The sequence below is a fragment of the Oryzias latipes genome, chromosome 19, assembly GCF_053564925.1.
Source record: "Oryzias latipes strain Hd-rR chromosome 19, Olatipes_Hd-rR_3.1".
In the NCBI taxonomy this organism is placed as follows: Eukaryota; Metazoa; Chordata; class Actinopteri; order Beloniformes; family Adrianichthyidae; genus Oryzias; species Oryzias latipes.
The window spans coordinates 19,485,731-19,509,343 of record NC_136255.1 but is presented as its reverse complement, the minus strand read 5'-3'; the positions used below and the strand labels follow the sequence as shown (position 1 = coordinate 19,509,343).

Below are 23,613 nucleotides of genomic sequence, written 5' to 3'. Positions count from 1 at the left end.
ATCGAACAAACGGGAATTTTAGGGACATTTTTTAATTTTTAAAGCAACATAAAATTAAAGTTAGCTTCTTTCCACTTTCTTTCAAGCAATTAATCAAACTCTTTTTTACAATCATTGCATTTAATGGAGTCAATGTGTGAAGTGTGTGTTCTATAAGTGCAAATATATCTATTTATGATTAATAATGTCAAAAAGGTATCATCATTTTATTTATTTCTTTTATAATGAATTTATGAATTAAGAGCTTAAATAAATTTGATATATCGATGTACTTTTTTCACCTCTTTTGTCTCTTTCCTATATTTTATTGCTAAATTTAAACCAATCAGTCAAAATGGAAACAAATCTATACTTTAGAAAAGAATATTTATCATCAATATTTGCCTGGAATATTTAGTTTGAGTGAAAGAAAATAGATTTTTACTGTTCAGGTCATTATACATCAGAGTTGGAGCTCTATAATCTATAATATATAATTATTAATATATAATTAGGTTGAAGGTAGGGGGCAATTAACCACACTTACTTCCAGGGTCAATCTAAAATGATCAACATGCAAGGTTAACAGACAGACAGGAAGCTGAAAAATATTACATTAAAGGATTGAATATCCTTTACTATAATTAGTATGAAAATCTGACATTTAACAAATTCAATAAAAAAAAAAAACTTTGTTAAAAACAAAACTTTTTTTTAATTAGAACAAAGCTGTTTTCAAAAAGTTTAAAAAATTATATTTTAGATAAAAATAAACATAAAAAAATTAGAAATTAATCGGGTTGTAACAATCAATCGACTGAATTGATGCATTGACCATACAGTGTGGTAGAATGTTGTGTAGAAACAGCAGTGGGCTTAACTTCTGGAAATTAAAATGTGAATAGATTTGACATTAATTCTTGTCTACTTGTTTGCTTGTACACATGTTTAAATTACACTTGATTATCTTGCAAGAAAAACAAGAAATCTGGAAAACGTCACCTGCACTGTTCAGTTTCCTGGTGTTTATCTCTGTGTCTCACTGGTTGAATTTTATGTTGAAGATGTCCTGAATCTATTGTAGGTCAGTGAATCGGATCGTTCAAAATGAACCAATATCGACCATTCAAATTATGATATGAATCGAATAGTTGTCAAAATGACTCGTCACACCCTTAATCTGTAATTTATGAATAAAATCAAACTCCATCATCTATTTATCATCCACTTTCTTTCCATTATCTGTGTTTTCTGCTCCACTCTCTCGGCCTTCCCTCCTACTCTCGCTGGCATTAAGTTCAAACTTGACACTGATGTTGACTCACTTTGTCACCCCTCGGTGGCTCCCTCTTCCTTTCTCTCTTTCTCTTTCTCTTTCTCCCTCCCCATCGCTCGGAGGACACGAGCGCCCGCAGACGCATTTCTCTCCAGAGCCACCCCCGACCCCCCCCACCCCCACCCCCCTCTTTCACTCTATCTCACCCTGTCCAACTCTCTTCATCTCTCTCCTACTCTCTCCTTTACACACACAGTATTGTCAACAAAGCTCCAGAACAAGGGACGTTGGGGGAATTAAGGTCCACAGAGGAGGAGAGTAACAAGCGGGGACCCCTGCATCCTTCCACCAGGACTCTCGTAAGTTTTCAAAAATCAGTGTTTTGAGGGTGGTTTTTTTTTGATGATTTTACTCTGAAGGACGGCTGTTTGAGTTCCTATTTTGTGACGTTAAATGTTCTGAATTTAGTCAAAAGTGTTTGTGCCCTATTTAAAACACACAGTTTGACCTTTGACATTGTGCGGCAGCTCTTAGAAATTCAGCTGCCGTCACCTTCCTCGGTAAAGTGTGCCCTTATATGTAGATTTTGATGCCTACATGGAATCCATCAATGCACATTTTCACCTGTATAAGTTTATATTTCTTGGGAAAAAAACACCCAAAGACACTGCATTAAAATGTGTGATCCCGTCTGCAGCAGCAGAGAGGTTCAGTCTAATTTGGGTGCGCGTGCATGCATGCGTGGGTTTAGCGGTAAAAACAAAGCTAAAAAGCGAATAAAATGCTTTTCGAAGTGGCTTCTAATGTTTCTTCACTCCCGGTGGTATACTAGCATGGCAATGTATAACACACACACGTTAGGACAGCGAGCATGTAACTAACTCCATTTATGTCTGTCATCGTGAGGCTAATTCACCACAATGCCAACCATGTGTGAACTCATGCGATATGAACCCCTCCTTCTTTTTCCATTTGCTCCCCTCTTCGAAATGGATTGGAGGATCCAAGGAGGCAGACGGGAGTGGAGGTGACAGTAAACAGGGGGCAAGAACACACGAGACGGGACTCCTTTATCGCTCTTCATGGTGGTTGGGATACCCGTAGTATGTATGAGAAGTTAACCATGCTGAACCTGCAGAGTGGCTCGAACTGGAGTGGGCCTAACAACTGGTACCATGACCCCACCGGCGTTCAAACGCAACATAGCTCAGGTGAGATCATGCCTGCAGCATAATGAGCTGATGAAGATCACACAATTTAAAGGAACAGATTCTGAAGTATCAGTTCTCAAAAGTTGCAGAAATTGTTGTCTCTTTCCTGCTGACAGTGTCTCAAGGCTGTCTGCTGGACACAGAGGGCAGCATGGGAGGTGAAACAGGGGGAGGAGGATCGGGCAGAGGAGGAGGAGGAGTCCCTGTGGAGAGGGACGAGGGCGAGGAGTCTCAGCTGAGGCTGCAGCTCAAGAGGAAGCTGCAGAGGAACAGGACCAGCTTTACACAGGAACAGATCGAGGCTCTGGAGAAAGGTCAGTCCACTCAAGCACGCACACGGCTCTCTCCATCGCTGTTTCAGCCAATCGCTGCCCTCCAAACCAGACAGCGGCGTGTCATGACGCAGCTTGTCCTGCTCCCCCCACTGTGACAACACCTTTATTAACAGGTTAAAGTCTTTACACCTTGTTTGCAGCTTTCTGTCAGACGGCAAACAGACAATTAAGCAGCAAGCAGATTTAGGCTGTTTATATTTCATGAAGCTCGGATGTGTATCAATCCCTTTGGGGTAGATTAAGCACAACTACGATCGCTTCCAGAATATTATTCAATTATCCGCAATCTTGAGTCCGAAAACATTCCCGATCTGCTCCAAAAAAGCCCCGGGCAGCTTGCACAGCAGAGTTTTGATAATGCATCATTATTGTGGCAGCATTATGCAGTAAAGATCTGGCTCTTGTAGTCCTGCATCCACACAGAGGGATCAGAGAGTTACCCTTGACTGGATGTGGCTGCAGAAGGGCCTTGAGCTAAATAAGAACGCAATGTCCACTGTGCAGCCAAGTGGAAACGTATCACTGTGGTCACTCCGTGCAAATGACATTAATGAGGTACACTGACCTCAGTGCACAGCCAAAGCACAATAACAATCATGTGTTGACACACACGCCAATTATAACCAAGCCAATTAGAACAATTTGTCAGACAGATTTATTATAGAAAGCTGTCCTTATTTTTTCATCAACCGCATGTTAGCAGAAGTTTAGAGTCTGGTCAGCAATAAATGCAAATTTATGGACACTTCTGAGGAAATCATGCGCTAGAAATTTGTAGTTTGTTAAAGTGATCGTACAGCTGTGGTGAGTTCTTTTCATTAACATGACTGACTACGATTCGGTGGCTAAGCATGTTCAACTCGACAACAACAGAAATGTCAGCACCATGTCAATTTTAAATGAGCTCCCGATTCTCAGAAAGTACAGGTCTTCCTGGTATGAAGTGACTGCACCTCCACCCGGCATTGTTCCGGCTGTGATGGAGCGGGCGAGGGGCTAACAGTGATAATACCCCCCAACAAAGCTGTAACAAAAGATGAGAAGATTCAAAGCTGAGGAGTTCTCCGCTGTGTGGAAGTTAACCAGCACTCTGGAATAAAGTGCTTAGGCAGCTTTTCAACTCCAATCCTTTCATTTGAACTTTCTGCGTGTTCCCTAACGGTAAATAATTTATACAAAGTGCAACAGATAAATATTTCAAAAAGGGTTGTAAGGATACAGTTCAGCTTTGTGGATTTATGTGCTTCCCAGAGTGATAATTAGTAACTCTGGTATCAAAGGGTAATTACACAAAGGGAAAAATCAGAACATTTGATTAAAAAAATATGTGATATTTGTCAGCTTTTTGTGTTGGTTTGTTCATTGTCAATGTTTGGTTCCTCAGAGTTTGAACGGACACATTACCCAGATGTTTTTGCGAGGGAGAGATTAGCAAACAAGATAGATTTACCTGAGGCCAGGATACAGGTAAAAAAAAAAAACTTTGATCACACATGTTCTCCACACTGTAGATCGGGAAACAATGACCAGGCCTCTGATTGACAGGTGTGGTTTTCCAACCGGAGAGCCAAGTGGAGGAGGGAGGAGAAGCTGCGCAACCAAAGGCGATCAGGTGGTGTAACTTCCTGTTCACAGAGCCAAGCCCCTCTGAGCACCTCCTTCAGCACATCAGTTTATCATCAGCAGCACGGCAGCAGTTCAGGTATCTGTTTACTGAGATTCATCAGCCTTCATTTGCTGAACATTCAGCTCATGTTAATCCAAGCGGCTTCCGTTTGCATAATTTACACATAGAGTGACAAGAATATTTTAGTAGGTTAGAACTATAAATTTGGGAAGTTGAAGGCATCAGAGCATCTCCACTAAAGTGCATCCATATCACAAATCTCTCCTCACATGCGAGGAGACGCATGTGTTTGTGCTCCCTGTCTGACTGCGAGCTGTGTGTCTCTCTCTCTCCAGGGTCCATGTTGAGTCAGGCTGAGTCGCCCCTGCCTAGCTACAGCTCGCTGTCTGTTTTCTCATCCGGAGTCCAGGTTGGACTTTCATTATTCATCATTCATCATCACCTACATAAACTATTTCAAACAAATAACCCCCACAGAGCAAAATCGGAGTGAGATCATCAAGGCTTCTAACATTTACAACAGCAATGAATGGCTTAATATCACTTCTGTTGCACCTTATTGCCATATATTAAACACAACAGTTTTTAGTATTTATATTTTTTATTGCAGCAAAGAGAACAAACAGCATTTTAAGCTTAAATAATGCAGCACCGGTTGTTTCTAGCAAGTTTGCATCAGTAAAAGGTAGATGTCACAGATTGCGGCCTTTGCACACTCATCATCATGTAGAGCTCAAGTCCCATCTTTCAAATTCTAAATAAAAAAATACAGAAATTTCTGAATATTAGCTACGTGCTTTAACTAAAAAAACTATCAGTGAATTTTTTTAAATTGGAGAAATTGGAATAACGTAGGGTTTAGTTGTAAAGAAATATAGAAAAAGTGATCTGTAAATGTAAAATGAGTTGTTTTTAATGATTGACTGAAATGTTTAAAAGTCTGTTTATTTCAACAATATTGTTTATTATTTTAAACTTCTATATATTTTCAAACATTTACAATCTAGTGTTTCTTTTCTATTTAAAATGCAATTTAAAAAAATTATTTAGAACGATGATGTGCAGTTTTCTACACATCACTTAAACAAGTGCAAAAATAAGCATTGAATTAATATTTTTTAAAGTAACTTTAAAATTATGAGACAGAAATCCTATTTCTTGCATTTTGGATTGACACCGTTTCTCATTTTTTTTAACCAAAAGTTATTACTTAATTTGGGATTTTAATTATTTGTCAGATTTAATTTGAAAAGCTGGACTTGTTTGACAATAAATATTTGAAACCAAATTTTTTTTTATATAAAAATGTTTCTGATTGTTTTCTTTTTTGCGGTTTTTCAGTTAAATTGGAAGAGTAAACCAGAGAATCTGCTCTCCAGCAATGTTTTAGCGCCCCCATGTGGTTTGAATTGAAAATCTTCAAAATGCCTTTAGCAGAACACATCTATGTAATCTATGTTAATTTACAAATGGTAATGCAATCATGTTTTGTGATAGTTTAACTTTCATCTTTCTTCTCCTTCCTTTCTACATCTATCAGTCAATTCCTCCTCAGTCGGCCTCCTCTTACTCCTGCATGTTGCCTCCATCCCCCTCTGCACCTCGCAGCTTTGACTCATCGCCGTACTCCTCTCCTCATCTGCAGACTCCGCCCTCAGCCAATCCCAACACAGGTGGGTTCACTAGTAAAAGAGGTGAGAGTTTATCATCCTTGGAAGGTGGAGGATCTCACTGATTCCTTCCTTTTCTCTCTCAGGACTCATATCTCCTGGCGTGTCAGTGCCAGTGCAGGTCCCAGGAACCGAGCCGCAGAGCATGAGTCAGAACCTGGGTCAGTACTGGGCCAGATTACAGTGAGCACTAGACTAAGAAAAGAGGATAGGGAGAGAAGGGGGCGTGTAAAAATCTGTGTCATTAAAACAAACAAAAAATGGACACAAGTGTTCAGACTGAGCTGTGAAAGAGCCTTGATGGGTTGCTCACCAGGAAATGAAATTAATGTTTACAAATTCAATCAAAAGCAGCTTTGGTTGCATTTAGCACCTCTCTGGTCATGCTGGTTCTCCTTCTGAGATGTGTGCAAAGAAAGAGGTTTGGGACAGAAAGAGGGTCAATCTTGAATCAAGCTGTGAGGATGCACAAATACTGTTTTTTTTAGGCTTTAATAATTAAAATGTTTTTAGACTTAATCTTTCTTTAAATTTCCTTGGAAAAGATTCGAGAAAGTTTGAATTCTAAAAGAGATTACATTTGTAATCTAAGATTACATTTGTAATGATGGTGGGGACCAGCAGGTGGCAGGAGTGTTCCTGTTACTTGACCAGCTCTGTGGCATTGAGAAAGCTCGCTTGTTCCCCTTAACAGAAGTGCAAAGGATACTGTGAAGATTTTGGACTTGCTTATGGCAATCACTTGTACAAAAACTAAAAAAAATAAAATAAAATAAAAAAACAACATAAATAGTGGACATCCTGCCAAAAAAAAAAATACACAGACGGCATATTTTTGTACAGACATCTGTGTATGAAGATTACTGTTCTAATAAGAGGGAAGAATGTAGCAATGTTATTGGCTCCACCCTCCAAAACTGTGAATCAAGAAACATTAACCTCTCAAGACCCTAGCTAACCCGCTACACACAAAGTCACAAGACCCCAGTCAAGCAGAATGAACTACTGTGGTAATATAACCCAAAATGTGAAGTACACATGAGGATGCCAGGTCTTTAGAGGTTTATTTAGATCAAATGTTACAAATTTACAGATTTTTTTGTCAAAATCGGGAATAAAATCCATTTATTAACTCTTTTATGACAGGTAATACTCACCAAGATAGGCACAGATTTTCTTTTTTTTTTAACTCTTCTACATTTACATCAATGACAAACAGCAAACAGCACTTTTCCACCTGCCAGTGACAATCAAGAAGCCTTGCACACTGAGAAACAGCCACCGATTGCACTCTTGAGACCGACAATCAAACCGGAGGAGGAGGAAATCAATGTCAGTTAAAACTGTGAAACCACTGTGACACTGTCTTTAAAACAGCAATGATTTTACTAGCGTTGCATGACCAAATGGAAGCCGCTCGCGACAATCAGCTCAACGCAGAAAGATATCAAATATTGTACAGAGGTCTTTATTGTACTTTGCAGCATTTGACGCTTTGCTCACTTTCCTCTAAAATGCAGGTTCTGTTCATGCATCTCCCGCCTGGTGTCTTTCAGCTCTTATTTATTTGTCTTTTAACTCATACACGAGTCATTTGTGTTGTTTCTGTTGTCACGTGTTGTGTTAGTACTGTATAGCTACCAAGAGTCAACCCTTTTTGTGAAGGCCTTGGATCCCTTTAATGAAAATAAAACTCTGTGTAACAAACTCAAATCTGTTTTTGTTGTTGTTCTATACCAGCAGTATTATCCGGCATATGAAAGATAATTATGATGCAAAACCAAAATGCAGTTCATGTAATGTAACTCCCAGTAATATGCTTTTTATTAATTTCAACCTTTTTTGGAGATTCCTCAGCAGGGGCACTGCTAAGAAGTTCAGGGTCTCTAGGCAAACATTCCCAAAAGGCCCCCTACGACAAGGGTATCCTCTTATATAATTAATTAAACAGCAACAGAAAAAATAATTCAAATTAAAAACTTTAATCCTATAGAGAAACCATGGACTATTTATTTTAGGTGGTTAAAATCGGCTGGGAAAAAATGTTGTCATCATAATTTGTATTAATCAAATTTATTTCAAACATGTAAATGATTATAAAACAATCTATATGATGCAAACCGATAGATGATAATAATAATAATAAAACCTACAACAATAATAGCGTAGCAGTAATACAAAACATGTTTGAAAGGAGCAGGCAGAAGCTTGACTTATTGAAGCCTGCCCCTAAAACAAAAAAGAAACAAAATACAAATAATAATAATAGAAAAACGAAAAGAAAAGAAAAGAAAGAAAAATAGATAGTAATGAGGATAAAATACACGAATACATGAAAATAATTAATAATTAATAACCTCTTGGGACTTCAAGGGTTAGAAAACAATAGAAACTTGGAAAAGCATGAAAAATGTGCCAGTTGGAAGCTTGGTAAAGCACACAATTTAAATTTAATGTTGATTGGCCCCCAGGGGCCCAGTTCTGACCAAAGGCCCTCCAAGCACTTGCTTCTTTCACCTTTTGGCAAGCAAAACCTCTAAGAACCTTGAAGCACAATAAGAAAACGTAATAAACAAGTAACATTTTTTGAGTTGATATGATCAATATTTGCTGTGCATTCCTGTGTGGCTCTATACTCTGTTTTCACCCAGCTGTGGCTGGGACAGGCTCCAGCAGCCCAGTGACACCAAGAGGCAATTGGCGAGTTAAGAAAATGAATAGATGGACATTAAATAATAGAAAAGTGTTCATTTTTGCATCAGACTTTTGCTGATCATGTCAGCTTTGTTTAAATTTGTTTTCATTCATCTACAGCTGCTGTTAGAGTCAAAACCATCTATGTTTTTGGGACTTTGAGCATCTGCTGCTGGATCTTGAAAAATGAATGGTGAGAAATAGAGTTTGTGACGTTGAATGCATGTTTATTTTATTTACTTTATTTGCAGAACGTCAAACATTGCATAAAGAAGAATTAGAAAAGGTACAAGAACAACAAACAAAGGAGACATAACACAGAAGGGGATTGTACTCACAGTTACAGAAAGATACAAAGGCGTCGTCAGAAAGCTTAGCTTTAGGGTGAGAGCTTCTGGAAAAAGTCAAAACACGCTTCAATTTACTCAAACAGGGAAATAAGGTTTTGCTGTGCATTAATTTATACCAATAAAGATGATATTTTGTAAGGAGAATGACAATATTTATTACATAAAATGTATTACTCTCTACTTTAGCCATTGACTGCAAGTGTAGACAGCACCATGCTGAAACCAGAGGTCCTCAGGAAGCAGTGTTTGGTCCAAGTCGGCCTGATTCATCATTTTTAATGACAACCACTCTCGCCAATCAGGAGTGAGCTTGTTGGAAATCCCCTCCCCTACCACTAAATCTGTCAAGAAAATGCTTTGAGCGTTCGACGTGGGACCTATATGTGTGCTTTGTTGTACTGCTATCATGGCATGCTGTATGTTATACTGTTTGCACTCTTTGTTTTTCTTATCTGAGATGCACCACCTGCCAACACTAAGTCAAATTCTTCGTTCTGTAAAGTGCGCTCTGCAGAACCTGGCAATAAAGCTTTTCTGATTCTGATTCTAGTTTTACTGAGGCCATCTGATTGGTCAGTTTATAACTTGAATAACTTCTGAAAAACAATATTCCAAAAATTATTAGGACTAGCAAGAACATGTTAAAAAGGTATTGGAGCAAAAATAGTTGTTTTGATGAATGAAAATTCTGAGTAAAAGCTGGTTATTTCTCTATAGAAGTCTAGGGGATTTTGGCTTCTTGGAACCAGTGGACGTACCTCCTATTTGGAACGCGAGGGGGGAGTCTGTTCAGTCCAGTCCTTATATAACGTCACAGTTTTATACCTATTAGTGTATGTCAGAGTAGAGGAGTGTGGTGTTACCTTTTAAGGAGACACTTTTGCCCCCTATAACTAAATTTCACACTTCATCCTCGTGTCAATGACATAGCCTACATTTCCTTTGATAAAACCACAAAGATGCTTTAATTACACCTGGATTGCAGCTTTTTAAAATTTCCCCACCCATGGTCCACTATAAATGCTCAGTAGCGGATGTTTCCAAAAGGTCGCAATGTCTAGCGTACGTGACTGAAACCGGCCAGCCATTAGCGGAGCTGCATTTTGCGCTAATGGCATGACTCACATGGGCCCTAGAGGATGGGTAGAAATTAAAGACCACAGAAGTGGAAGAGGGGGATGGGGCCAGGCAGAAAGATAACACCAGTTATGCTTTGCAGCCTAAATAAAAATGGCGTCCCACCAATATAATGGCTCTCTGAGATGAGATGGAAGATGTCAGAGCGCTCCAGCTTAATGCAGCGTCAACAGGCCTCCTTACATGCTTGATTTGAACATCTTGTTGAAGATTATAACTGCTTTGCATATAAATGATAAATAGCTCCAAGCTGACGTTGCTGTAAAGTTCACTTTGTAAATTTATTTGGCAAAAAAATGGTTCTGATGCTGCAAGCTTCAAACCTGACCCTGCTTTTTAGATGAAAAGCTAAAAAGTGATATACAGCTGTAGAGCTATGACAGAAATAAACAAAAGCCTCTTTATTTAGAGCATTACATCACTGGGACAATGGCGTTTGATTTGCAGGAAAAAGCTCTCACTTCATTTAGACATTTTTTCACATACTGTTCAACGGTTTTTGTGTGTGTGGTTCTTTTTTCCAGAAGACCTTTGACTTTTGACCACAAGATCTAATCAGTTTCTACTAAAGTTCAAATGGAAGTTTATGCCAAACCCCTCAAAGCATTCCTGGACCATTATTTCATTCTGTTCCAGTTTAAAAGACAATTAGGTTAAATAACATTTAAAATGTAAAATCTACATATTTTTTATTTATTTCACAATAAAGGAAAACAGCTAATTATGATGGTTCTACATTTAACGGAAGACTTATTGTCTGACCGATACAGCAGAGCCGTGGTGAGGAGAACTACTTTGTGTTAATATGCTAGGACTCAAAATAAAACTAACTTTTTTTTTCTTTTTTATCTTGGCACCAATTAAAAACGACAGTTAGGTTAAGTAACACCCCTTGTGCTATCTTAGATGACCCCACCCTTACATTGACGTGTTCTTCCTACCATGACAAAGGTGGATAAAGGTGGAACGATTTAATGTAATCCATGGACACCAGTGAGGATCACAAATCATCGAAGAAAAAAGGTTCAGCGCACTGTTTAGTGGGTCTAGATGACCCAACTCCCAATGTTAAAGTGCCTAGGATAGCACAAGGGTTAAATTGTAAAAAGTATAAATTTTTTCATTTATTTCACAATAAAAGACTTCTTCTGTACTAGCTAAAACAGCTAAATATAGGGGTGTAACAATTATTCAACTAAAATAATGAACTGATTTATATTTCAATGATCCAACCAGATCAATCTGTCGGAGGCAAGTTGCTTATCAAATCGATCTACACCATTATAAAATTGTTTCAAAATAAAATAAATCAATTATTTCCATATAAGGAAATGCTACTTGGATTAAGGCACGGTAGATTTTCTTTTTTTTTTTTTACTATGTTCCTTTTGTATTATTTTGATGTGGAAAAACAACTGTGGGCTGAACTTGATGAAACTGAAATGTGAATGGATTTGACGTAATTCTTGGTTACGATGTTTGTTTGTTTGAACACATATTTAATTTACACTTGATTATCAGAAAAACAAGGAATCTGGAAAACTTCACCTGCACTGTTCAGTATCTAGATATTTATCTCTGGGTCACAGTGGTTGAAGTTTTGGCCAAAGATGTCCTGGATTAATTGTAGGTCAGTGAATCTGATCATTCAAAATGAACCAATATTGACTGAATTGTACTTGAAACCACAAGTTATGATATGAATCGAATCATCGTTAAAATGAACCATTACACCTCTAGCTACATAGAAAACCTAAAGATTAAGATATATATATAACAATAATTTCAGTCTTTACAGATTTATGTATATGATAGATTGTTTTAATTTAGCATATTTGCATAAAAACACAGCTTGAGTAATAACAACAGAAAACTTCCTCACATTTTAAGGAATGGCAACTCTTTTTTTAAAGTGTCATGCCTCCGACACTGTTCTCCTTAAACATGAATGAATGTACTTCATGTTAGGTCCTCCTCCTTTTCATGTGGTGGAGGAAGTTTCCTAACACCCCCCTACACACGCACGCACACAAACACACGCACAGCATTGCACGTTAAGCTTCAAAAGTGAAAAGAAGCCGCACAGCTTTCTGGAAGTAGAGACTGCAGCATCGATCAGCCCAGCCTACTCCCGAGAGGCAGAGGAGAGACACTGGTGAGCTTTGTGTGAGTCATCCGAGTTGATCAGAGATGCTGGTGTTGGTAATGAGACTCAAATGGGTTTCCTGTCAGTAACGGAGCGCTTCACCTGCAGTAACGCTGATGGAGATGGTTCTTTTCATCGTGATGGTTCTACATCTAACAGGAGGCATGTCTGCACTGCCTGACCAATACAGCAGAGCCGTGGTGAGTAGAACTATATAGTGTTATTGTGCTATGACTCAAAACAAAACTACTTTATTTTAAGCTTGTTTACCAGTTTAAAAGACAATTAGGTTTAATATCATTTAAAATGTAAAAACTACTTTTTTTAAGTTATACATAACGCAGAAAAAGTATTAAATTACTTCAATCTGGGTGATTTTGTGCAAATACATTTTAATCAACGATACAAAGCTACTTTAATGGTGCATCAATCAAAAAACAAAGTATTGAATACATTTGGCTGCAAAGTGACTCTGATTTGCCTTGAGAAGTGAAGATTCATTCTAAATTCTTGCCAAATGTGGTTTTGAATGCCGCAAGAAAGACGGTTGGTGCACGGGCCAACACCTTTTCCTCCCAGCTGCAGCATGAAAGGTTGAAACAGGGTGGAGGCGGCACATGAGCAGCTTTAAGAATTGGAAGATTACACTTAGAAATTGCAATATGTGCATGGCTGTGGGGCAGAGGTATAGCGATTGACGTCTGATTCCCATGTGTCGAAGTGTCCTTGGGTAACACACTGAATCCCAAATCCACATCCTGGTGGGTATAAATTGGCGCAAGTAAAGCGCTTTGTGCCGTCCAAGAGTAAAGTGGGATAAAAGTACAAGTCATTTACCATCCTCTACTGTTTACTATGACGCTGCTTTTACATACGCTATGAATAAATATAGATTCTTAAGCTCATAAAGGCAACAAAAAAAATAATGTTTAATAATTCAATGCCTTATGGCCAAAACTACTTAGTGCTCAGGTCCTAAAATCATTAGTGAAGCATTTCTTGAGGATGCTGAGTGGGTAGGCAGTTAGCAGCGCTGCTTCACAATGAAAATATTTTATGAATTTATGGTTTGAACCCCAGCTTAGTTCCATCAATCCATCATTGTCGGATTTTTTAGTCATCCCCTCTTCCTCTAACTTGAATAGTGATGTTATCTGGATGGGGGTGTCACTGTGGGTAGTAGTTTGACCCTTGGTGACCTCTTTAGAGGGCAGTAGGTCATCATGAAACGGTAGCGTGAAAAAGTTCTCACTGATCCTGAATTGAAGAAATACAGCAAAGCATAGAATAAATGTCAAAATTGAATAAATACAGGGCTGGCTAACTCTGGCCCTCAAGGGCCTCTCCCTGGACTGCTTGATTCTGACTACCTAAACCAGGTGTGTTCAGTCAGTCAGGATGTGAAATCAGCAGAAAGATGGTGAACGAGAGCTGGAAACCAGGCAGTCTTGAAGACCAGGGTTGGCATACCCTCCATAAATAACATTAAAAGCTTAAGATTCTATTTTTTGCTTTGAAGAAACACATATGGGTTTGTATTTTCACATTCACACACATTCAGTCTGTGAATGTGTGTGTGCATGGGTGAAGGGGATTGTGACTGTAAAGTGCTTTGGGCCTTCGAAAGAAGGTAGAAAGTGCTATATAAGTATACGCCATTTACCATTTATTTTAGGAAATCACTGAAAAATGTGGGATTTCACCATAAAACAAACAGTAACAGCTACAAATACTATTTATTACTATTTCAAACTGATCAAATAAAAAATATATGACAATATGTGAAGTTCCAAATGAGCTTTGGAAGAAGATTTCAAGAAGTTGGAAGAAGTCCAAGCCTTTTTTTTCAATTCAGTCCAAACTTAAATGTATACGAACAGTATTTTTACAGAATTAGAAGAAATAAAGACATAAACAGAAAACAATCACGTAAAAATCACATCAATGAATATTGTTGACTCCCTTATATCACCCTTTATAATTGCTTTGAATTTTTTTAGGGATTGACAATTTTAAATGTCTTCCCTGCAGCTATTTCATCACTGAACCCCTCTAGTGGAGACACAGTGACATTTAGCATTTGATTCATAAACATTTCAAAATCTTGTACTGTTTTTATTATCTCTTAAATGGAAACAGCCAACTGTCAGTAAGAAACCCATTCAATATCTATATCTATAAAGCACTTTTCACAAAGCAGGTAAAACCCAATAAAACATACTCAGACATTTTAAAAAACAGGTAAAAGATAGCCTAAAAAATGAAAAACTAAAGTTAAAATCTTCAAATCTGTTCTAAATTTAACAGGAAGCCAGTGTAGCAATAAAGGCAGAGGGGTGACATGAGTTTGCTTATTGGTTCCAGTTTAATGCCTTGCTGCAGAATTTTGGACAGATTGACAATTAACTGTTTGTTAAAACAAGTAAATGAGAAGAGATAAAAGCATGTATAATCAGCTCAAGGTCAGATTGAGAAAATCAGTTTTAGTATAGCCATGTTCCTCAGGCGATAAAAACGTAAAAAACTTTTTTTACAATAAGCTTGGAATGGGATTCAAGAGATGTAGATTTTTATCGAACCAGACATTACGTTTTGTGAGTCTAGATTGGACGGAGGAACTGAGGTGAACTGAGGTGTTTTTTGATGGAGAGTATTTTACCATCAGGGTTAAAGATTAATGTCTTTTGAGGGTTGCCATGTAACCACACTTTGATGCTGGCCTATATTAGTCTAAAATAGATTTTTGTAATAGTTTTCACCACAGGAGCCATAAAGCTAAATGTCATCAGCATATAAATAATACGAAATCTGACTAAATTTGCTGATGAGTCTCCCAAGAGGTTTCAAATAGAGGATAAGTAAGATGGGGCCCAGAACAGAACCTTGGGGAACACCACTAGACATAATTTTTGTTTCTGAGAATAAGAAGTCAACGGTGACATTATAGGTTCTGCCACTAAAGTATCATTGCATTCTTTAAAAAGTATAGTCAGAAAATTGAGTTATTAAGTAGTATTTGCTGAATGTGAAAGAACGTTTTCATTAAGAACTACTTTTTATTTTAACTTAAAAGCAACCATGCAAACTGTGCTGCCAGAAGAGGGATAGTGTCTTCGCTATCTGATTTTACCCAACAAATGTGCTTTTTCAAACCTCCTTTAAGCCCATTTGCGAGTAGTCTTTCTTATTGTTTTCTTTCTAGGATTGGCTTAGCAGGTATGGTTACCTCCCTCCTCCCGACCCTCGTACCAGCAGGCTGCAGACCAAAGACGGGATTGAAAACGCCATCCGTGTCATGCAGAGATTTGGAGGTCTCCCGGAAACGGGATTGCTGGGTATCATCCGCATAGCTTACATCACTCATGTTGTCATGTCATGTGTGCATTTCATCTGTGGTTGCGATACTTCTGTAAATTGAAATTTCAACATACAAGTGAGTGACCAGCTTCTCCTTCAGACAGGAAAACTCTGAAACTCATGTCTACACCGCGATGCTCCCTTCCTGACATTGTTGAAGGAGAAGATATGAGGAGGAGGAGGAGGCGCAGGAAAAGATACGCCCTGTCAGGCCTTAAGTGGCATAAGACAGACCTCACATGGAGGTGTGTTTCCTGTCATGTTGCATTGTGACTTCCATGTTGTAAGGTTTTTCTAAAATTTCTTCACTTGGAAAAAATGGAAAGGACAATTTCAAAATAACTCATGAGCTAATGTTTTTTTTTTTCTTTTCTCATATCTGACTTAAACAAGTATTTGTTTCTGTAACTGCCCCCAGCGTCCACAGCTACCCCAAACCCTCACAAGGTCTCAGCAACAGTTTGGTGGAAAACCTGCTCTTTCATGCCCTCAAAGCCTGGAGCGATGCCGCCCCACTCAATTTCCAACAGCTACAGGGTGACAGCAGGGGCGCCACAGCCGAGGGGGACATCAAAGTTTCTTTTTCTCGCTTGCTCCACGATGATGGATACCCTTTTGATGGCCTGGGGGGCACGCTGGCCCACGCTTTCTATCCTGGGGTGGCCCAAGTGTCCGGTGACACTCACTTTGATGATGATGAGAGCTGGAGCTTCGGAGGTATTTCTAAAGTTGCAGATTGTGGCTTGTGTTGCTATAGATGCACAGTTTTAGTGAGAGTCCAAAAACACCTCAATGTACAGTGACGTCTACATTTCCAGTGGTACTTTGTTTGACCCGCTAACACTTTTGCTTCACACTTCCACAGGTGACAGCAGCACCACAGACTTGTTCACAGTCGCCGTGCACGAGTTTGGCCACGCGCTTGGCCTGTCGCATTCGTCCTCTGATCCGTCTATCATGAGGCCATACTACCAGGGCTCTGTGGGGGACGTTTCCACCTTCAAACTGGCCCTGGATGACAGACTGGCTATCCAGCAGCTGTATGGTCAGTCTTTGTCACTTGTGTATTTGCTGATACAACAACCCCTTCTGGAATTACACCATTTTTTTTATGATTAAATAAAACTACTGCCGATAAATAAATGAGTTCAAAGACAACAAAGAAGCATGCAGATTTAAAGAGTTTGGGGATTTTCAGTCAAGAGGATTTAAAATAAGGAACCGGAAACTCTGTGACAGCGCAGTGGGAAATGAAACATTGAAAACCAAAAAAAGAAATGTTAGTAAAAACTGTTTCTTCTGATTAAAAAAAAGGTTATTGCTGTGCTCTCACACCATAAAAGATCACAGACAGTGTGAGAATGTAATGACACGCAGTCTATAGAAAAAACAGGATGAGAACAGGAAGAAAGAAAATATATTACACAAACTAAACATAGAAACATAGAGAGACCCTACACATCTCACAAAAAACAATCAATTTAATCAAATATCCATGACATTTCTCAAAAATTAGTTGGATGGGCTTATCTAGTTTCATACGTAAATGCAGTAAATTAATCAAAATTAGCTGCTTCAATCAAATATGTTGAGTTTGTGGAAAAGCAGTTTTAGGACCCCCCCCCCCCCACCCTCCTGAAATGATAAGTTCCCTTATTTTTCCAGTGTGTCTATTTGTTTGATTTGCACAAAATGTTAGAAAACATAATAATTATTCATAAAAATTTCATAATGCTTAAATATGATGTTTAATGTAGATTTAAGTGCTTTGCTGGACAAAAATCAGGTACAATATAAACCTTTGGATGATATTTAGATTCTTCACTAAAGGCCCTAAAGAGCACAGGTATTTTAAAATAGATATTTACTGTATCCATAAATATTAGGTCATTTGAACTGTTGTAATTAATAAATCTCATAGAAATGCACAAATAAATATATCAAATCAAAAATCGGAAGTGCTCGCTTCATTCAGACTAAAGCAGGCCCCTTTAAATTCTTCTTTTTCTGTTGTCATCAGCTTTCGTTTCCTCTTCGTTTTTTCTTAATTGCGTTTTCAGGCGCAAGAGACGGCGGGCAGCAGGATGGCAAAGATCCCCACCTCCCCCATCTGCCCACCCTGCCTCCCCCAAGACCAACACAGCAGTGAGTTTGCTGATGACTATAAATACTTCCTTTTGTGTTTACATGTCTGCACTCATGGAAATATGAACTAATTAAAAGCAGTAAAAATACTTTGGTCTTTTGGCGCCCTCGTGTGTTTACTAAAATAACTACAACTCACATTATTCACACCTGCTTTTTTTTTTTTTTTGGATTAAAAGAAAATAGAAGCTGACGGGTTTTTTTTCACTGTAATGCATCATATCATTTCCTTCTGGAAGACGGTTGTTTCATTTTAAAGGAACTCACAGTTAGAAGGCTCTGGTTCAAATCCCAGCTGGGACCTTTCTGTGTGGAGTTTGCATCAGTGACGTGCTGTGAGGTTCACGGCTGGTGAGACACTGACGTCATCAGTCAGATTTACAAACAAATAAATCCTAAAGAGTAATTTATTCACCATTTGATTGGCAACAGGCACATTTCAATTCAACCTTTTTCTTTTGTTTACAAACTGTAGTACAGAAAAAAAAAATCAATAAACGTGTTATTTTTGACTTACTTTTACTTATTACTGAAGACCGCTGTGGGTACCGGATGTTCTCGGGTTGCCGTATGTTCTCGGGGTCCTTCGGGGTCCTTCGACCAATGATGACGTCACACTATTTGATTGGCTGTAAGTTGCCACGACCAATGAGTTAACGTCGCTAAGTTTTTTTAAAACTTTATTCACAATTGCGGTATCATACATTAACAATGACATTAACGTTAACAACGAACAATAACAATGTAATCAATATTGCCTCGAAGATCAGTCACCATTGCCAAACAAAATATTAACATAGAAAATAAAGAATAGAGGGGAAAAAAAAGAAACAATGAACATAACACACAAATAAATAAAAACATAAGTAAAATAAAATAAAGGAACATAGAAAAAATCTAAATAGTCTAATACTAGTTAAGTTAGGGGTACTCGTGAAGTTTGTACTTCTGAACAAAACTAAGCAATTTCAAGCCATTCTTCTTTTTCATATAATGAACTGATTGAAAGTAAAAACAGAGCTCTTTATTAAATGTTATAAAAAGTGGTTTGGTCTTCAAAACTTGACCTCACCAAGATGGCGGTGCTCTCCTCGTGATGTCTCCTCTAGTGATATAACTCATTGGAAGGACCCCCGAAGGACCCGAGAACATCCGGCAACCCGAGAACATCCGGTACCCACACCGCCCCTTCTAGAGAAACACACGGATAACCTGTTTGTAGAAGTGTTTCTGGTCTTTTTCAGTTTTAAAAGTCTCTCTGTCTCCATGCAGATCACTGTCAGTGACGTGTCTCCACAAATTCCTGAGTTTAGACACGTAATCCTCCATTTAGAAAACTATGCTAAACAATATTAAAGAACAATTAGACAGCTTCACTTGACTTGCTACCACTAATTCTATTATTTTTTAGCCAGGGTGTCACATTCTCTAGGTCTAGGATCACCAGCGCCCTCTGCCTTGAGGCTTGTGTACTGCGAGCCTCTCCTAGTGTATTTCTACAGCGCATTTTAAGCAAATAGAAAAGACTAAAAGAGTCACAAACTGACACCGATGTAATCAGACAGTTGGTGAGAATTAGAAAAAATAAGTAACTAAAAAAGAAAAGTCTTTCATGATGACAGAAAGACAGAAACAGTAAAGCACATGCGTCAACTGCAGCTCAGTTAGCGCGTGCAGCGCTTTATATCTTTCACTGAAACAAAACCAAGATAGGGATTTGAAGTAAGGATATCAAATTGGGACATACTTGAGCGCAACATAATATGTCTCATTTTTCTCTTAATTGAGATCTGGAGAAGAGACAGTTGTGAGAAAATTTTGAGAATTCACACAGTGAATTCACTCACTCTGAGACTTACTCCTCAGGAGAGATATTTGAAAAGAATGAGAAATAGTTCTCATTTATGTCTAGGAGAGGTACATTTAATTTATGTATTTTTAAGTTATGTTTTGCCTCCCCTGACTGCACATCACTGCTTTGCATATTCTTCCTATGCAAGCAAACACTCCGGCTTCCTCCCACAGTCCAAAAACATGCTTTATAGGTTGCTTTATTACTCTAAATTGAGTGAATGTGAGTGATTAGGTGACCCTGCGACAGATTGGCGTCCTGTCCACTGTAAACTGCTTTTGCCCAACAGTAACTAGGACAAGCTTTGGCAACTCTGTGACCCCAAAATGGATAAAGAAGGTTAAGAAAATGAATGGATGGACTGTGCATTCAGTAAAATTTGATAAACCCCTTTTTCTATTTCAGTTCTGATCCTTCCCTTCAGGAGCGGTGTCAGGGAGGCTTTGATGCAATCGCAAACATCAGGGGGGAGGTTTTCTTTTTCAAAGGTACAAAAAAAAAATGCTATGTTCACAATGGCCATATAACGTGCATTCTGAATGCAAGTTCTTGAAAGGGCATTAAGCATATGATGTTCACCCTGGACTGTCGCTACCCAATACTAGCGCATGGTATCCAGTTGGTGCGAGATGTCGAAGCAGTGTAGATCTTGTGTTTCTTGCCCAAGGCTTTTTCTTTCACGGCTTTATTCTCATATACTAAAGACTTGGTCTTATATAATTCCAGCAGAGCATAAACGCAATTATTAATTTCTATTCTGTGATCAGTTTTCAAACGGTTCTGTAAATGAAAAAGGACACCATTTACTGGTTTCAACTGGTTTAACTTTCAATGCGTGTTCAATTGCTGTGCTTTTTGTACGGAAACTGACTTAAAAACTTGTATAGCTTAAGAAACTCATGTGTAGCTTAAGAGTTTTGAACACAGAAGCCGGAAATACAAATTTATGCACGTTAAGGTAGACTTGTCATTGGAATTTTTCTTCTGAATGCACTATGCCAAAGGCGGTGTGAATGTACTGTGAGACATTTAGATTAAAAGAAAACAATGTAGAACATACTTCAAACCTTCTGTTTGCAGATAGAACTTACATTTTACATTTGCGGATTGTACTATTTGTTTAAAACTGATGCTGTATTTTCTTGAAAAAAAAAGGTCCTCAGTTCTGGAGAATTCAGAGAGACGGGTCTTTAGTGTCTCTAAAGCCGGGGCAGATCAAAAACTTCTGGATCGGCCTTCCTCCAGAGATAAAGAAGATCGATGCAGTTTATGAAAGACGTGGTGACGGCAGAATCATCTTCTTCATCGGTAAAGATCAGTGATTACAAGATGTGATGCAATTAGTGACCTTATTTATGACAGACAGACGGACAGACAGACAGGACAAGACGCAAATGACATTGAAGATGATGGGAATTAGGCTGTAGTGAGCTTTAAAAGCAGTGAAATATGGATTCCAGTATGTTTTTATCACTTTAAATTAGGAGGTTTGTGTCAATTTGCAGTTATGAAGTTTGAAACCATATTCATTTTTATGCCTACTGTCATATATTTGAAGAATTTGTCTTCTTAGCTTGACTCAGACTTTTAGTTTGTACATCCATTTCTTGAATTCTGATTGAACTACATGAAAAAGTACCAACATATAAATCATCACATACAGAGATTTAACTTTTAATTATTGAAAGTTTTTCTCATAAATAAAGGTTTAAAAAGATTAAAACCTGATAATGCTAAGCAACTTTATTATTCATTCTAATCCAGGTTCTCAGTACTGGGTCTTCAAAGACACAGAGGCCATGAGCGGGTACCCTCGACCGCTTTCCGACTGGGGCATGAGGACAGAAAGTGGGGCCCCGGTGGATCGTGTGGATGCAGGCTTTGTTTGGGCCCACAATGGCAAAACCTACCTGTTCAGTGGAGGAATGTTCTGGAGGTTCGACGAGAGCCGCAAAGATGATCAGGCCGCCTCGCTTCCAGAGCCGGGTTACCCGCGTGACAATGGCCTCTGGGAAGGAATGCCCAATCACATGGACGATGTAATCAGCTGGGGAGAAGGTAACACTGCTTTTAGACACATCATGTGCCACAGACGTCTGATAAAATCCACAGATAAATACACAAAAGCAAAGAGGAGACGAGTCAGACTGATAACATTGATGTCATTCAGAAGCAAATACAATCGCTGATCTAAGTTGACTTACAAGTTGCAATGTTTTTTCTGTAAAACAAAAAACTTTATAAATTTTATCATAAGCTGTTGATATAAGAGTTAAATAATCATAAAGTGCCGAATGCGATCAATGAAATGATCAGAAAGATCTATAAAAACCTAATGACAGAAAATACTTAAAAATTACAAATAAAAACAGTCTAAGTTTTCTATTTTTTACAACCCAAATTTTTGCTTAAATAGAAAAAAGTGAATAGTTGAGCAATAACATGAAGATACTGTCCAAACAGCCTGTTCCTGCTTGACTGCAAAACATGTTAGTAATGTGAAGCTGTCAGTTTTGGTGTGTCTTGATTAATGGTGACAGCTCCTTTCATTCTTTAGGAGATGCCTATTTCTTTAAAGACAACATGTACTGGGTGCTAACCAATGGAGGATTGGCCCAAGACGTCGTCACGCCTAAATCCACGGCTGTGGACTTCCTGAAGTGTCCGGCTCCTCCCTCAAAGCCAAGCCCCCCAAGTCCTCGAAACCCCAAGAAATGTCATTGTGACTTCAACAGATCTCAGTCCTCAAGATGCAGCTGGATTTTACTGATTCTTGCTGTGTTGGTGGGAAACCTGGTTTTTTGAATGTTTACCAGCTGATTTTTTGGGTGTGTTACTTCGCCAAAGGGTTAATAGAAACTCGTTACTTCATAGAAGTGTTTGATTTCCCTCAGTGGTTTAAAATTACATGAAACCGCCTGTGCAAAAGACTGTAAAGCCAGGATTCTGTAGGTTCTCTGTCTTATCAGAAGAAAAATCCTCAACTCAGTAGTTAATAACGCTTCTCTGCACACTGGAAGTGGTTCTCTGGTCCAAAAATAAAACTGTACATAATTTTATTTCACTAGGCAGAACACTGGATAGTTCCTCCACACAGGAAGCTCGTAGGTAACCACATTCTGAAGGAAGCAGAGATCCATCAGACTATTTTTGTTCCATAATAAGAAAAGTGGCACCTATGCAATTATTAAAAATAAACGGTGAATGCAGACTATGATATGATTGACATTGAGAGGTTTACTTGTTTGCTGTTGCCTCATATTCAGGTGCAATAATCAGATTTTATTTACAACGTACACGTGATGTAAAGTTGGGTTGTTTTAACTTTCCTGTTAATTATCATCAAAAGTGTCAAGGTCTTGTATCATAATTATGTGTTTTACTTTGATTTAAACCAAGTGTTTATTTTAAAGAGTTACAAAAAAAATAGTATTTCTTGGGACAAAAAAGCAAAAATAAAGATATTTTATATCTCAGTATGTAGTTTAATTTTTGGTTTTGCATTCAAGGAGTCAGATTTTTGTTTTGTTTTAATCTCATGGCAGTTTTCTTAATTTATTCTCCATCCACAACCATTTTGCTTTATGAACCACCAAATATTCTTAAAGTTAGTGCTTTTATCCTTCATAGGCACATGGTAAGTGATTGAGCAAGCCTCAACTATAGAACATATAAAAAAAATATTTTCCAGGAGAGGAGGTTGAAAGAAGAAGACTAAAAGTGAACAAAAAATCATTTAAAACGGAAATATTGTACTTTTCGTAATTTCTGGAACTTCAGATTTTTTTGGAAGCAATTTAGGGGTTACAGAAGAAAAATGCCACCTATTACTGA

General features: G+C 38.2%; 1 protein-coding gene across 1 annotated transcript; it reads left to right on the top strand.

Moving 5' to 3' along the window:
• Positions 1-1,455: 1,455 nt before the first annotated feature.
• On the top strand, positions 1,456-23,255 carry mmp25b (matrix metallopeptidase 25b). The gene is made up of 17 exons (XM_078937386.1): positions 1,456-1,614; positions 2,256-2,466; positions 2,583-2,780; positions 4,186-4,268; positions 4,347-4,503; positions 4,764-4,837; positions 5,969-6,101; positions 12,534-12,625; positions 15,628-15,760; positions 15,883-16,027; positions 16,201-16,499; positions 16,648-16,827; positions 17,843-17,927; positions 20,185-20,267; positions 20,935-21,087; positions 21,544-21,837; positions 22,337-23,255. The coding sequence occupies exons 2-17, from the start codon at positions 2,361-2,363 to the stop codon at positions 22,582-22,584; spliced, it is 2,463 nt and encodes an 820-aa protein (XP_078793512.1). The 5' UTR covers positions 1,456-1,614; positions 2,256-2,360; the 3' UTR covers positions 22,585-23,255.
• Positions 23,256-23,613: the final 358 nt, after the last annotated feature.

Excerpts from the sequence above, each read along its gene's own strand:
- mmp25b (XM_078937386.1), top strand. The coding sequence starts at position 2,361 with ATGTATGAGAAGTTAACCATGCTGAACCTGCAGAGTGGCTCGAACTGG. Across the intron at positions 2,781-4,185 it reads GATCGAGGCTCTGGAGAAAG|AGTTTGAACGGACACATTAC; the intron begins GTCAGTCCACTC and ends TTGGTTCCTCAG. Across the intron at positions 21,838-22,336 it reads TGTAATCAGCTGGGGAGAAG|GAGATGCCTATTTCTTTAAA; the intron begins GTAACACTGCTT and ends TTCATTCTTTAG.